Source organism: Aedes aegypti, chromosome 2 (assembly GCF_002204515.2).
Source record: "Aedes aegypti strain LVP_AGWG chromosome 2, AaegL5.0 Primary Assembly, whole genome shotgun sequence".
Classification (NCBI taxonomy): Eukaryota; Metazoa; Arthropoda; class Insecta; order Diptera; family Culicidae; genus Aedes; species Aedes aegypti.
The window spans coordinates 313,097,340-313,113,754 of record NC_035108.1 but is presented as its reverse complement, the minus strand read 5'-3'; the positions used below and the strand labels follow the sequence as shown (position 1 = coordinate 313,113,754).

General features: G+C 36.5%; 1 protein-coding gene across 1 annotated transcript in view; it reads right to left on the bottom strand.

The window, feature by feature from the left end:
• The window catches only part of LOC5577471 (ATP-binding cassette sub-family C member Sur), a 227,405-nt gene that overhangs the window by 20,981 nt on the left and 190,009 nt on the right, over positions 1 to 16,415 (bottom strand). Inside the window, exons 21-22 of the mRNA XM_021845711.1 lie at positions 9,236 to 9,681; positions 8,978 to 9,105 (exon numbers count right to left, since the gene is read on the bottom strand). Coding sequence (XP_021701403.1) covers positions 8,978 to 9,105; positions 9,236 to 9,681 — 574 coding nt within the window. The remainder of the gene's footprint in view (positions 1 to 8,977; positions 9,106 to 9,235; positions 9,682 to 16,415) is intronic.

The window sequence follows — 16,415 nt, the reverse complement described above, 5'->3', positions numbered from 1 at the left end:
TAATCGACATGGCTGTTGAAGCTCAGCCGATCATCGATCATCACTCCCAGGTGTCTGACTTCCCGCTTTGAGTCGATGGTACACTGTCCAACCGAGATTCTCGCCTTCTGCACTGCCTTTCGGTTGCTTATCATCACAACTTCGGTTTTGTGATGGGCTAACACAAGCTTCTTCCCTCGCATCCATTCTTCCACGGCGTCTACTGCTTCGGTAGCAAGTATCTCTACTTCCTCTAGTGATTCGCCGATGACTACGAGCACCACGTCATCCGCGAAGCCGACGATCTTCACACCCCGGGGGAAGCTCAGCTTCAACACTCCATCATACATAGCGTTCCAGAGAGTCGGGCCAAGAATAGAACCCTGTGGGACGCCCGCTGTGACTGTGTGTGTGTGTGTGTGTGTGTGTGTGTGTGTGTGTGTGTGTGTGTGTGTGTGTGTGTGTGTGTATGTGGAAATAGTGGCTTAACACTACACGGAGAGGCAACTGTGTGCCAATAAGGACAGAAACCTTATGTTTATTTTGAAGGCAACTGTGTGCCAATGGAAAAACTAGTTTTGTACTTTACGGGAAGGCAACTGTGTGCCAATAATGTTTATTTTGACGGCAACTTTGTGGTAGTGGAAACAATAATTTCACACTGTACGGAAAGGCAACTGTGTGCCAATGTGAATCAAGTGTATGATGCTATTGACGGCAACTGTGTGCCAAAAGACGGTAATTTTGAGTGGGCAACTGTGTGCCAGCGATAAGCTACAAACAAGTGTGAGTTGTTTGTGTGCCAAAGGAAGTGCTACATTTGAGGAAGATTGGAAAAATCGGTGGCAAATTTGAAGAGAAAACTGATGGGTAAGTAAAAGGGAAATAATTGCAATATATGAATTTTAAAAGAACAGAAAGATATGTTTTTACTTACACACCTTTTTATTGAGACAAATGATAAAACAATATTCTCATTGGGAATACTTAAAGTTATATAACGTGTGTATACAATCGACGTGTGAGAATTTCAAGTGAAGTGACTTTATTCAATGCAAATCTAATGCGAAAATTACGGAAAATAAATGAATTGAACTACTTAATGTTATATAAAACAGTAGTTATTTGGCAAAGCTGATTCCATCCATTTGCTAATTTCATTAAAGTGGATCAGATTAATTATTTGGAAATGAATTATTCATCCAGGATGGATACGATGCAGCGCATTCGACCATTTAATTTCGTTGCGGATAGGTCACAGTTACCTACAGCTTGGCAAAAGTGGAAGCGTGAGTTGGAGAGATATTTTGATGCAAGCGGAATAGTCTCGCAATGGGAGAAGCGATCTCAAATGCTACATTTGGCCGGTTCAGAGGTTCAGGAAGTGTTTGATCATTTGCCTGGTGTTGATGAATTCCCTCTTGTCTTGGCCGACCCACCGTATTATGATGTTGCGATTCGGCGCCTCGATGAGCACTTCGAGCCGATGCGTCGGAAGAACTATGAGCGTCATTTGTTCCGCCAGATAGTTCAAAAGTCCGATGAAAGATTTGCTGATTTCATTTTGCGATTACGTATTCAAGCAAAACGATGTGAGTTTGATCGTTATGATGCTCGAGAGGGTGATGAAAGAATCATCGAGCAAGTCGTAGAAGGGTGTAAATCGTCGGAGTTGCGACGACAGATCTTGGTGAAGGATATGTCTTTGGAGGAGATAGTGACACTCGGATCTACTTTGGCTGACGTACAACAGCAGGTGAAAGAAATTGATCGGGCTCCTACTATGTTTGAATCGCCAAATTTGAACAAGGTTTCATCGCGTATGGTAACAACGAATTTTACTCCAAGAAATAATCGTTTGGAGAAAGATTTCGGTAGATCAGCTCGAGGAACCATTGGATCCTGCTTTGCATGTGGTTTGAAAGGTCACTGGAAAGGAGACGTTAGCTGTCGAGCAAGGAACGCGAAGTGTGTTAAATGCAAAGGAATAGGTCACTTTGCCAATCGGTGTTTGAAGCGTCCGAACAGTAGCCAGGTTGACTATAAGCCCAAGAGAGTCAGAATGCTCGAAGAAGATAAGTCCGATCAAACCACGGAGGAAATTTTCTATGCGATGGGGAAAAATACGTTTGAGTTTGTAGTAGGTGGTGTGAAAATTCCTATGATCATTGACTCTGGGGCCGATGCAAATGTTATCACGGAAGACACATGGAGACAGGTGAATCGCGATGGTCTTAAGATATTGGCATACACACAGTCAGTCGATCGTAGGTTAACTGCTTATGCTACTAATAAGCCAATGGAGGTTACGGGAATGTTTCGAGCGTATATTCGTGCCGGTAAAAATCAAGTTGATGCTAAATTCTACATTGTAAAGAAAGGGCAGCGCAATCTTCTCGGTGATAAAACGGCAAAACAGTTGGAGGTTTTAAAGGTCAGATTTGACATCGCATCGGTGGCTGTTCCTGAGTCAACACATTTTCCGAAAATCAAAGGAATCGTCGTTGAGATTCCTATTGATGAATCTGTTCAACCGGCACAGCAAGGATACAGACGAGCTCCGATTGCTTTAGAGGGAAAGATACACGATAAACTCAAATCATTACTGGACAAGGATATAATTGAAAAGGTGCACGGTCCATCGGCGTGGGTTTCGCCGATGGTTGCAATTTTGAAAGGATCCGGCGAAGTAAGAATTTGCGTGGATATGAGACGGGCTAATCAAGCGGTTCTTCGCGAATCACATCCGTTGCCGTTGATTGAAGAGATTTTGGGGAGTCTTGGAGGTGCCACAAGGTTTTCGAAACTAGACATCAAAGAAGCGTATCATCAACTTGAATTGTCAGAAAAGTCACGAGGGATTACAACTTTCATTACAAAGTATGGCCTGTTCAGGTAAATGTTTCTTGTACTTAAGGTTGTTGGATGTAGAATTTAAAAATATAAACAGTTGAACTCATTTTGTTATTATATTTCCATAACTTTTTAGATACAAGAGACTTATGTTCGGAATTTGTTGTGCTCCTGAACTTTTTCAAAAAGTAATGGACACGATTGTAGCAGGTTTAGAAGGTGTAATAGTCTACCTAGATGACATTTTGGTTTTTGGTTCCTCGCAAAAAGAACACGATGCACGCCTAGAAGCTTTGATGAACCGTTTAAGAGAGTATGGGGTTCTTTTGAACTTGGAGAAGTGTTTATTTAGCGTTGATCATTTGGAATTTCTTGGCCATGAACTATCACCTGCAGGGATAAAGCCAATGAAAAGTCGTGTGCTGGCAATTCAACAGTTTCGAGAACCAACAAATGCAGCAGAACTGAGAAGTTTTCTTGGTCTAGTCACTTATGTGGGTCGATTCATTCCTCACTTAGCGACAAAATCTGAACCACTCAGATCTTTACTAAGAACCGGTAATAAATTTGTATGGGAAGATCAACAAAAACTGGCATTTGAAGAGATAAAGCAATCTATCTGTGACATAAGCCATCTTGGATTTTTTGATGTACGAGACAAAACCATTTTGATTGCAGATGCAAGCCCTACAGGACTTGGCGCAATTTTACTGCAAGAAGATGTCAAAGGCATGAGACGAATAATTGCTTATGCAAGCAAATCGTTAACAGATTTAGAAAGGAAATATTTTCAAACCGAAAAAGAGGCGCTTGCGTTGGTTTGGGCAGGAACCCGTTTCAAACTGATCACTGATTGCAAGCCGTTACAGTTTTTGTTTAGCCCTAGATCCAAACCATGTGCACGTCTAGAACGTTGGGTTCTGAAACTACAATCGTATAGCTATGATGTGTTGCACGAGCCAGGAAACACCAATTTAGCTGATTCGCTGTCCCGGTTGTCACAGGCAGACCATAATCCGTTTGATAGCGCAAATGAAAGTTATGTTCAGTTAGTCACAAAAATGTCCTCCCCGCTTGCCGTCAACATTGAAGATATCAAAGTATTATCAGCAGAAGATGAAACAATGCGTGAGGTTAGAGAAGCTCTGAACGGAAATTTTTGGTCAGAACGTGCTAAATTATTCAAGCCGTACTCCTCGGAAATTTGCGAGTCGGAAGGAGTGTTACTTCGGGGAGAGAGAATCGTTATTCCACACACGGTGTGCCCGAAACCGTTATTAACACAAAAAAATGTCCAAGAATTTAGCACCTACCATTCGAAAGATATAACATTCAAGCATCTTCTCCGTAAATTTAAAAATATTCTAACGAGGGAATCGAAAGTTATCGTTATTTGAAGATTTTGAACTATTTTGCAAAGGATATTCACATGCTACAAAATATTCCCCAACGGTGCATAATTATCAATTTGTGAACCAGCCAAGTAACCATCAGCTTTGCATTAAGCATTCAAAACATGTGATATCCAAGCATCTTATCTGTTAATTTCAAATCATTTCGACGAGAAAATCAAAAGCTACAGTGAATTGTATATTTGCGATTTTTTCTATGAAGTTTAAATAAGAGATTATTTATATGGCTTTGTTATATTAATTGACACAATTTGCGAATGAAAATGTCCATAGGACTGACACTCGGAATTCAAATGATATAGTAGTCAAGCATCTCCTCAGCTAGTTTGAGTATACTTTATCAGGAGACAACATAACTAAAGTACTTTGAAGTTTTGGGCCTATTATAAAGTCAATTTCGAGTATTGAATTGGCACGTTCAATATTTATATCACTACTGAATGCAACAAATTCTTATCAATATGTTAATCGCTATGATTTTGGAGCGTGATTGACTGCCCGCTTCTGCTTCTCCGTTATTACAAGAGCAACTATACTTGCACAAGGAGCCAACGAATGTTACTTAGGACTAGTTGCACCGCCTCAGTGTGTAAGTAATGGAATTCTCATTCCTTGTACTAAGCAATACCGGTGTCGGATGCGTTCGAATACAGGTCAATTGAGGTTATGGAAGAAATATTTACGTGTTACTATCTTTGAGGAAGCCGTTGGAGTCCTCTGCACTTCCACGGGAAATCACTGGGAGTTTGGAAAGTGGGTTATGTTACAAGATTCGTCTTGGTATACAAAACGCTTAATTACAATAGTCCTAGGGATCATCACATCATTTTCACTGATTATACCACCCTTGAAACATAATGAAGTCAACAACATATTCATTATATTTTTTTATATATTTATTATAAATAAAATAAAAAGTAATCCTTTCATATGTATAAGACTCTACTGAAGAATCAATATGACGATACCTTTCATGACGTACCATTCAAAGATTTTGCATGATACAAATCATGCAACATCAATCTAAGAAGTGATGTATCAGTATCTAAAGGAAAACTCGACACTTATAGTATCAAACAATTCAAGGAACTGAACCAAATATAAAAATTATTCTTTTTATATATTTTGAAAAAAAATGAAACAATGTTCATTTCGACAATAATTGACTACTAACTATTAATTAAACAAATACAAATATAAACGTATTCCCTTCGCTGTCATGAATAAAATGTGAATCATCATATTAATCCTATTTGAAATAGTAGCATAAAACGACTTACCAGTTGATAATCCAACCTTGACTAAGCAACAAGGAGCCATTTTAAAATTATTCGGGTTTACCAAAACGCTTATTTGGACAATAACGAAACCTTGACCAACAAAACGCGTGAAAACAAAATTTCGAAAAACTAGTTCATTTGCTTATGGTTTAACGATGAAAGGCAGTGTTCTTCAATGAAAGATACCGTAAGTTCGGGTGAAATTGATCACTTTTCAAGGTTTTTCTTGTCTGATTTCTATAATGTTGACAATGCCAAACAACTGAATGCAGGAAAACAAGTATGAAGGTAAGCCTCATTGACTCAAGTACCGAAATTTTCTAACAAATGTAATTTAAGTGCTAAAAAATATGTCTAAAATAAAAAATCGGGAGATCTCATTTCGGGGTGAAATTGATCACTTATCAATGCCATTATTATTAGTTTTCAAAACAACTTTACATAATAAATTTGAGCTCCCTGAATCCGAATATGCTTGCTAAATTCTTAACAATACAATATTTATAGAAATAATGAATGTTTAAATTTCAAGAATAACGCAAAAAACGCCTAAATGTATGCAATTTCCTAAGAAATTTCTTGATATATTACATAAATTCAATTATTTCAACCAAATCAACGAATTGGCACGAGTTTCGGTTATGAAATCTAGTTTGGGGATATATCTTTAGTATCCTCACAAACTTTCAGGATTATACCATGTCCAAATCTTTGTCTAGAACTAGAAGTTTATTGATGTTTGTCAACACTGCACCGTACAAGATTTTGAACTTTTACATTATTTTCATATAAATAAACATTTTTGAACGCAAAAAAACTTCACAGCACACAATTTGGACATACTTACGACAAACAACGTTCATTCACTGTAGGTTACATTGATATTTGTGCTCCATTAGGAAGAAATAAAATCGAGTGACACAGTGATCAATTTCACCCTACTGATCAATTTCACCCGAATTTACGGTACATTAAACTTGTATCTAATTTGTAGACTTAATTTGTATAGCAATGAGATAAAATGTACGTTGTAAACACTATTTTAGACGATTAAAAAAATCCTAATGGCTCCAAAATTTCAAAGTATTCTAGTTATGTTGTCTTTTGATAAAGTATTCTCAAACTAGCTGCGAAGATATTTGACTACTATATCTTTTGAATACCGAGTGTCAGTCCTATAGACATTTTTATTTGTAAATTATGTACACTTTTAAAACAAAGGTATACAAATGAGCTTTAATTTAAACTTCATAGAAATAATGGTAAATATACAAATCACCGTAACTTCTGATTTTCTCGACGAAATTATTTCAAATTTCCAGGAAATATGATTGGATATCACATGTTTTGAATACTTAATGCAAAGCTGATGGTTACTTGGCTGGTTCACAAATTAATAATTATCCACCATTGGAGAATATTTTGAAGCAGGTGAATATCCCTTGCAAAATAGCTCAAAATCTTCAAATCACGATAACTTTCGATACCCTCGTTAGAATATTTTCAAATTCACGGAGAAGATGCTTGAATGTTATATCTTTTGAATGGTAGGTGCCAAATTCTTGGACATTTTTTTGTGTTAATAACGGTTTCTGGCCCACCGTGCACATGTTCTACAGGGTCGAGTTTTGGAACTAGCCCATGAAGGACACCCAGGTATTGTTGTAATGAAACGGCGACTGCGTCAAAAAGTTTGGTGGCCAAACATGGACAAAGAGGTTGAGCGTTTTGTCAAGAGCTGTAAGGAATGCACATTAGTATCATCTGTTTCAGCACCGGAACCATTAGTTCGGACACAAATGCCAGACAAGCCCTGGGCTCATATCGCTGTTGATTTTATGGGACCGCTTCCGTCCGGCCATAACCTGTTAGTCCTTGTGGATGATTTCAGTCGATTTATTGAAGTTATTATAATGAGAGAAATTACGGCGAAACTAACGATTCAGGCGCTCCATGAAACTTTCTGTCGATACGGAATACCAGAGACTATGAAAACAGATAATGGTCCACAATTTGTTAGTGAAGCTATGGTTGAGTTTAGCAGAGAATTTGGAATTGATCTCATCAAAACAACTCCATATTGGCCTCAAGCTAATGGAGAAGTCGAGAGAGCAAACAGGGCACTTAAGAAGCGGCTTCAGATAAGTCAAGAAACCTTGAACAGTGATTGGAAGTGGGATTTACGAATGTACCTTTTAATGTACAATTCCACACCACACTCGACAACGGGAGTGGCACCATCAGCATTGATGTTTGGAAGGGTATTAAGGGACAAACTACCTGCACTTCCTTCGTTGACAAACAGATTAATCGAAGATATCAAAGACCGTGATAGAGAGAAAAGGATGAAGGAAGCTGAGTACGCGAATAAACGTCGTCGTGCTGAACCGAGCCACATCAGAGCAGGAGATACGGTGATTGCTAAACGCACAATCAAGGACAATAAATTATCTAGCAACTTCAACCCTGAAGAGCTAGAAGTTCTCTCAAGAAAAGGTTCCGATGTAACATTAAGGTCAAATGAAACAGGAAGAATCTTACAACGAAATGTTTCACATCTAAAACCAATCATACCCGGAAAGTCAACTAAATCGCAGGAAAAACATACTGAACCTCAAGAACAATCAGTAATGTCGAAGACAAAGGAAACTACTGAATCAAGAAGTGTACGGCCACAACGAGATCCTAGAAGACCAGAATATTTGAATGATTATATTTAAGTTAGATTTAAATTATAATATTAATGCAAGGGAGGAAATGTAGTATCGGTGACGGGTAGTCGTTACATGTGTATAGAGGGATTACGATTATTCAAATTGTTTCAATCAAAGCAGTCGGGAAATATATTCGGTCTCTTCTTGGATTGTGATTCTGGAAAACGGTTGTGTTTTATTTTACTCTCCGACAGTACAAAACTGTCCTGAGTTTATAAAAAAAAACTCCCGTAATTTAGATTACCAATTGATTTGATACCTTCAAACTTTTTGATTTATTCGTTTTGTTTATTTTCACAAAGTGTAACTCCATGGCGTAAACGAATTCATCGTTCCCTAATTATGCTTGCACTTCTTCCAGCACAGTGCAAAAGGGCAGAAGCCAGTCCCAATTTTGTCGTCCGGGTTTGACTGCACTTTATTTCACACTCGACAACGACCATCGTTGTAAACAGACGCCCCATTTACAACAAAGTACAAACTATATATTTTAAGGCACTTGTAAGCTCTGGCTGCAGGAGAAACAAACTGGTTGACGAAATAGATTGGGATGAGATAAGCAAAGTATGTAGTCATTTGCGCTGTTTTTCATCTCTCTTCTCATTCCCAGATGCCCAGCAAGCACCAAGCAAAGTAATTTGAATAATTAATTTTACCCTGTTTTGCGCAAACGCTAGACAGGAGTAAGCAAGAGCAAAAATGGGAAATGTGTTTTTGGGCAAGGATACAATCAACTTACCCTCTGTCCAGCCGGGATAGTCAAATTCAAGTTTGTGATTACGTTGTCCTTTTGACTCTCATATCGAAGCGAAACGTTCTCAAACACGATGTCTCCCTTCTGGGGCCATGATATCGGAACAGGTTTGTCTATGGGAAAAAAAAAAGCATGAGAATAAAGGTAATCTTACTTTGAGCAATGATTGACAATATTCAGAGACATTTGTTTGAATTAGGTGCACTGAAAGATTTATACGTTTGGAGTTGCTCGTGTACTTACATTTCCGTTTGTTTTTCTCTCTGATTCGCTCCTGGCTACTTTCTATATAGAACTGTATCCGTTCAACTGCTCCGATGTACATCTCCATCTCGGCAGCCAGTTTGACGACCCAGTTCAGGTAGATTGGAACCCACAATGCATAGTTGATGGCCAGCCCAATAAGGGACGAACTTGTCGATTCCGGACTCAAGCTCGCCGTTATCAGTGCACTCAGAACGGCAATGAACACAATTAATGCCCCCAGGTAATCGAGAGCAATTCCCAGCCATCGGTTGCTACAGTTCAGGATGACCTGGGCAACGTTATTGGCTTCCATGCGATGGAACAAGGTATCGGTGAAACGCGACTCCTGCTGGTAGGCACGAATCGTTGTCACACCGTCGATTGTTTCCGAGAAGTGCGAAATGATAGGCGAGTAGGTGATGCTTTCGATGCGTTGGAGTTCTCTAATTGGATTCGAAATAAAAGTGAAAGATGCAGTAAATTCAACACGGTCGTAATGAATTCAGGAGGGCCGATCAACACACATATATGGGTTTGATACATGAGAAGATGCCTCGAGATACACATGAAGGTATTCCAGCTGGATCTTTTAAATGAAACTGTTTGAAGGAAAACTACAGGAAAAATTTCAAGAGGAACTTCCGAAGTAATGAGACGAAAAATAATAAGGAAATTCTAGTAGAAACTCAAAAAAAATAAGAGAAGTATTTGTTCAAACTTTTGGATGAATTTAAAAAAAATGAGAAAAAAAATATTATAGTTTTATCATTATTGTTATTATTTCCCATATTAAATCACAACACTTCGCCTTAGTATAGTAATAAATCTTTGGGGAATTCAAAGAGATAAATAAAAAATTCTAATAACTAATTCGTGTTGATCTTAGATATTTGACTGAAAGTAATTCAACTGTGATTTTATGGAGTTCGCAGGCTAGGGAAATGGCGTAATCCTCCAGCGTATAACAGCTCTACAGCAATCTGTGGAGATCTTGATTTGTGGCGGAGCTGCACATGTGGTGCCTGATGATTCCTTCTTCTTCTACATTTTCACCACCGATTTGTCCAGATCGCATAGATGTTGCCATTGTCGTGGGAACAGGGGGGTCAGGCCACCTCTAGAGTCAAAAGTTCAAAGTTTCTCCTCGTGTTTCTCGCAAAAAACCATTGTTCCTGTCAAATCTCATCCTAATATATTTCACTGATTGGAAAGAATTCATTGAGAAATTTTTAATCAAATAAGAAATTTCTCAATGAATTCTTTCAAATGGTTTTCCCAAAATATTTACTTTAAATTCTTTCGCGAAGTTCATCGAAAGTTTTCCAGAAATGTCATCAAAATATATTACAAATTGCGTTTATGTTTTTTTTATGGAAATTTTGCTTCCCCCAAATTACGCAAGAATAATCTACGTTTTGAAGAAAAGTGTTTCGAAATGTCTCATGTCTTCGAATCTTCAGAGGAAATTAGTTGAAGAACCCCAGGAATACTTTTGCTTCCGAGATCAACATAGCGGTTGAAAAATTTGTGAAGCAACATTTAGCAAAATAGTTGGGAAGGGAGATGTGAAATATTAAGATAGTCAAAAATAAAAAAAGAATATTAATCTACCTCAAAACTTTTCTTTAGAAATAGTTTTATCGATTATAGGCAGAATCTACATTCTGAGATTGAACTATTGTGCAATTCCAGGGCGGAAGTCTTAGGGGATTCCGGAAGAATTCTGGGGAGTCGAGAAGTTAAGGACGGAATTCTGATAGATTTCTAGGATATTTTCTAAAGAATATTCTGATGAAGGAGAAACAAACAAAATGTTGAAGCAGGTAGGAACAACAGACGGAAAACAAAAAAATATTGATTATTTTTAATATTTTCTCTATAGGTGAAATCTAATTTATAAAAAAAAAAAATTTTCGAGAAGCTCCATCAGAATACTCTTGACCTTCGGGCTGTCGCGCTGTTGTACTTTGTACAACAGTTGTGATTTATATGCTATCATTTTGCAACAAAGATATCTATCTACACCAAACCAACATGTATTCCTCAAGAATCTTCTTAAGAACAATACTTGATAGTTGTTATTGACAGTATGGCCCTTTATAATACGGTAAAATCAACAAATGTACATGGAAGTCACATAATAACGAACGCACTATATACGGTTCAAGGAAACCACAGTTTCAAATCGTTATATCTCAAAATCCAGATAATATAGAATCTTGGGGTCTTTAGTAAAATTGTTCTGAAGTTGAAGCGCTATCTGATGGTACCTCTTTAATTAGGAATTTGACCGCTAGGTGGCACTAGTGGGCATGGAAGTTTTACTTTGTTTTGCAGATATCTCATGAGCCTGTCCATTCAGAAAGATGGTGTCTTCGGCAAAGTTGCATAGTATGTTAAGGACTATCATTGTTCAAGCTAGTTAATTCAAAATTTTGCCACCAGGCGGCGTTAATGAGTATGAAACTTTTGTTTGCAGCTATCTCAAGAACCTGACCACTTAGAAAGATAGTGTCTTCGGCAAAGTAGTTCAGTGGCTCAAGGGCTATCATTATTTGAACCAAAAATATGATATTTTGCCACCAGGCGACGCTAGTGAGCATGAAATGTTTGTTTTGCGGATACTGCAGGATCTTGACTTTTTAGACAGGCACCTTCGGCAAAGTTTCTCATAAGTTTAGGGACTATCATTATTTTACAAAATCTCGAACTTTAAGGGTTAAACAAAGAAAGAATTTGAGCTACTGAACAACTCTGCCGAAGAAGCCATCTTTCTAAGTGATCAGGCCAGGAGATATTTGCGAAACAAATAGTTTATGCTCACTAGCGCTGCCTGGTGGCAAAATTTTGAATCAATTAGCTCAAACAATGATAGTCCTTGAGTTACCGAACAACTTTGCCGAAGACGCCATCTTTCTAAGTGGTCAGGATCCTGGGAACTGCGAAACAAAAGTTTCATGCTCACTAGCGCCGCCTAGCGGTAAAATCCCGAATTTCATGGCTCAAATAATGATAGCCCTTGAGCTACTGAACAATTTTGCCGAAGACGTCATCTTTCTAAATGTTCACACTCCTGGGATATTCGCAAAACCAAGGGTGTTGTACAAAGTACAACGCGTGACTACTCGCGTTACAAAAATTCGCGCGACGACCGAAAGGTTAAGAAATTACCCTAGATATCTATCAGAATTCTGTCCTTGACTTCTGGACTCCCCAGAATTCTGGCAGAAAGCCTCTAAGAATTCCACCCTGGAATCGTACAAACCAATTACAACAAAATAAACGTTAATAGGGCGATATTCAAAACTGAAAAGGCAATAGATGGCTCAGTGGTAGTAAAATCGAAATCCTGTAGCAAAGAAAGCACAACAGAAGATGAACGAAACACAAAAAGTTATATATTCACTTTACACTTGATTCGTAATCACTACTTTTTTGATCCAGTTTCCTAATTTCAATTAATTTACGTTTTTCATTATTTTCCATACGTTTTGACAGTTCTCTGACTACCATTCTTCCATGCGCTTGTGTTGAAAGTTTGAGAAATTGGAGAATCCAGCGTAGCGTGATCAGTGGGTGGAATACAAACAACAGTGTCGTCGCTCGGCGGCCAGTAAAAGAAACTGAATGTTCTAAAGGTTGTTGTCTGTACTTTTTGCCACTGGCGCCAACTGTTAGCGTTTAAGAACGAAATAAACAGTCGTTACCCTATTGTAGAAGTTTCGAAAAATTGCAAAATTCTTTTACATAAGTACGGCTGAAAATCCATAAAGAATTAATTTGCAAAATAATGCAGAAAATTCCTTCAAATTTTGAATTCAGTTAAAACTTACGTTACGAATTATACCATAAAACATCTTTGGCAATGTTAAATACCGTCAATATTTTCGCGTTCAACTTTTACAGTTCTACCACAAAAAATAAAAAGTATTATCAAAATAGTTTGTTTTGGATTTCTGTAAGAAGGTAAAAATTTATATCTACATCAATCTGTTCGCCATGAAACTTCGGAGCTTATGATAAACATTTTCTAAGATGTTAAGAACAAATATCGTCAGTATTCCATCCGTTTTAACGCCAATGGTTGTCTTTCAGAAAAGGCGAAGAAAGAGAACAACAATTTTTGTATAAAATCCTAAAAAAAATTACTAACGCTTTTCTGTGAGGTATACAGTAATGACCCGATTTTGCCAGCCCCCGATTTTGTCTACCCCCGATTTTATCACCCTTTTTGACCCAATTTTATCTACCCCCGATTTTAGCATCCTTTGTTGCCGATTTTGTCAGCCTAAAATTTATATTCTTTTTAATTAAACTAAACACGTCTATACTGGTAATATTGGGTGCATAAATTCAATTATGACCTTGGCCACGTCTATACAATAATATAAAGGTCGAATTTTTGAAATTTAAAATTCTTAAAAATTATTCAAGAAACTTATCAATGTTACTTGGATTACGGTTAATAGAAAATTAAAGTAAAAAAACAATGTTTATATTAACAAAATTATTAAACTAAGTCCTTAAGTTAAAATAAAACTTGAAACCAGTCGAAAAAATTTATCCCGATTTTAGCTTTATCCCGATTTTGTCAACCCTAAATGCAACATGGGGCTGACAAAATCGGAACATTACTGTATATGTATTCAGGAATTTCGTCAAAAAGTATCAGAAATTCTACAGTGAGTTCTTGAATTTTTCGACAGGAAATTAGCAAACATGCGTTTCTCTAGAAATCTAAAATAAATTGGATATTGATATGAAGTGATTCGTAGAGTAATTTTCAAAGAGAAATAAAATTAAATTAAATGTTGAGGTATTCCTAGAGTAGATTTTGAACCAAAAATAGAGAGTGGATGGATTTATAGAAACTGAAAGATTGGCATTTCTTCAAAAATACCCAGATGAATCGCATGTGTTATTTGAAGAAAAAACTCTCAAAAATAATCTATAGTGAAGAAATCCTTGGACAAGCAATAATATAATTCTCTGAAGAAATGCTTGAACAAATTGCTAAAGAAACTCTTGAGATTTTTTAGCGGAAGAGCTATTGAAGGAACTGTTGGAAGTATTCTGCAATAAATTAATTTAATTTAATTTAATTTTTCTTAGGAAGGCATTTTTTAAGAAATTTTAAAGTATTATTAGAGAGAGAGAGTTTTGAAGAAATGAAGGAAGCAATATCAAAATGATTTCAAGAGAAATCTAAACAATTTTCTGCGACAAAAATTCAGATGGGCCTAGGGAGAACTTCTCTGAGAAATTGGTAAGAACATTTATACTATTGAATCATTTTTAATTGCTTATAAAAATCTTGTGGTATCTTTGAATAACATCTAGAAGAATCATTTAATGTTGTTTTACAAGAAAACCTGCAAAATTTCTGCAGCGAATTTCCGAGAGATTTTCGGGAAAAAATGCCAAATGCAGCTGCAGAAAGCCTAAAGCAAGAACCTCAAAATAAAAGTTTTAAAAAATTGTTAGTGAACTGAAGAAATGTTCAAAATAATTTCATATCAGAAAAGTTTAGAGAAACTTCAGTAAAAATCAGTTAAATAATAACTACTAATCCCGAGAATGATTTTCTGTGGAACTCCCAGGAGGAACTCAGTTAACACTGGTAAATAAGTTTATGTTAAGCACCCAATAAGTACGGAAATAACTATTAAAGAAATCTCTGAGAAGCACATGTTTCAAAATGTACCTGAAAATTCGTAGAAGATGACATGGGATTTTCATCGTGAATTCTTTGGAAGCATGTTCTTGAATGAGATTTTTACTGGAGTAGACAAAAAAAAATATTTTTCACAGTAAAAAGAGAAATTTACAAATCTGGAACCGTTTGAAGCTTTTGCAGTTCCGGACTCGGTGGTCCACTTTGCCGCAAATCCGGCACGGCATCCTTTTCTTCACCGGTGGACTCCAACTTCAACTTTCGGCGGTTATTTTTCTGTACTAAAAAAAACGCACCAAAAATATCGTTTTACACAAATTTGTTTTGTTTATTTTTTTAAATAATTTATTTTTTATCCAAAAATATTCCGTTTTGAGGCATTGTGCAAGAATTACAAACAATATGCTGCAAAACATATCCAAAAATTAAAAACATCAATGTTGCGGTTTTTAAGAACTTTTAGCTTAAAATTGTCATTTGAAAATATCGTTTATATTTTTTACCGTGCACTCTTTTTTCAATACTTAAGCATAAATGTTTTGATCAAACGATAAACGATTTAGCTACGATTCGCTCAATCAAAATATTTTTTTTCTGGAATGGAGAAACACGAAATATGCTTGAAAAGGGCCTATTTTTCTTTTTTTATTTGAAAATTTTATATAAATATGAGTATATCTCGAAATTTATGCAACCTAGAAAAAATTTACTTAAGAACTTTTCGATTGCAATTTTTCTGTACTTTCAAATAATCACATAAAAAATTATTGTTTTCCTCTATTTCGATTGTTTTTCAAAATCTGTAATTTTTTCAAATATCATAACTTTTTTGTCCATAATTCGAAAAATTCGGCAATAAATCACATAAGTTGTCCCCTAAAACATATCCAAAAATAAAAAAATCTTAACTGCGTTTCTGGAGAAAATCGATTTGAAAATTTTGTTTTTGAAATAAAAAATAAGCTGTAACTTTTTTTTACCGTGCATATTTTTCTCCATATAGTCCTAAGCTAAACTAACAACTTTGTAGAAGATCTCAAATCGATCGGACAAACCGTTTTCGGGTTACAGTTTTTTAAAGATTTACCATGCATTTTCCGATACGCCCTTCTAAAATATAAGGCGAGGTTCAAAATGGCAGTCTGAAAGTGCATAATGGCATTTTTGGTCATAAAGAATGTGTATGCAAATTTTCAGGCGATTCAAAAAATACAAAAATAATCGGGTTTGCGAAACGGCGTGGAACCGCTCAGTCTTCGAAATAATCCATCTTTTCTTTTTCTTCCAGGAAAGATGACCCTTGTGTCCTCGTCGGTTTTCAATATCTCATATGGAACACTCATCAATCTAATCTTATTTTGATTAATAGTTATAGATTTCCAAACCTCGATAAAGTTCTGAGATCTGAGATGTTAAAAAACCGGTGTTTATTCTTTGCGCACTTATGCACTTCACAGAATTGGCTAATCTTTAATTTGGTACTCTAACTAGACACAAAATCAA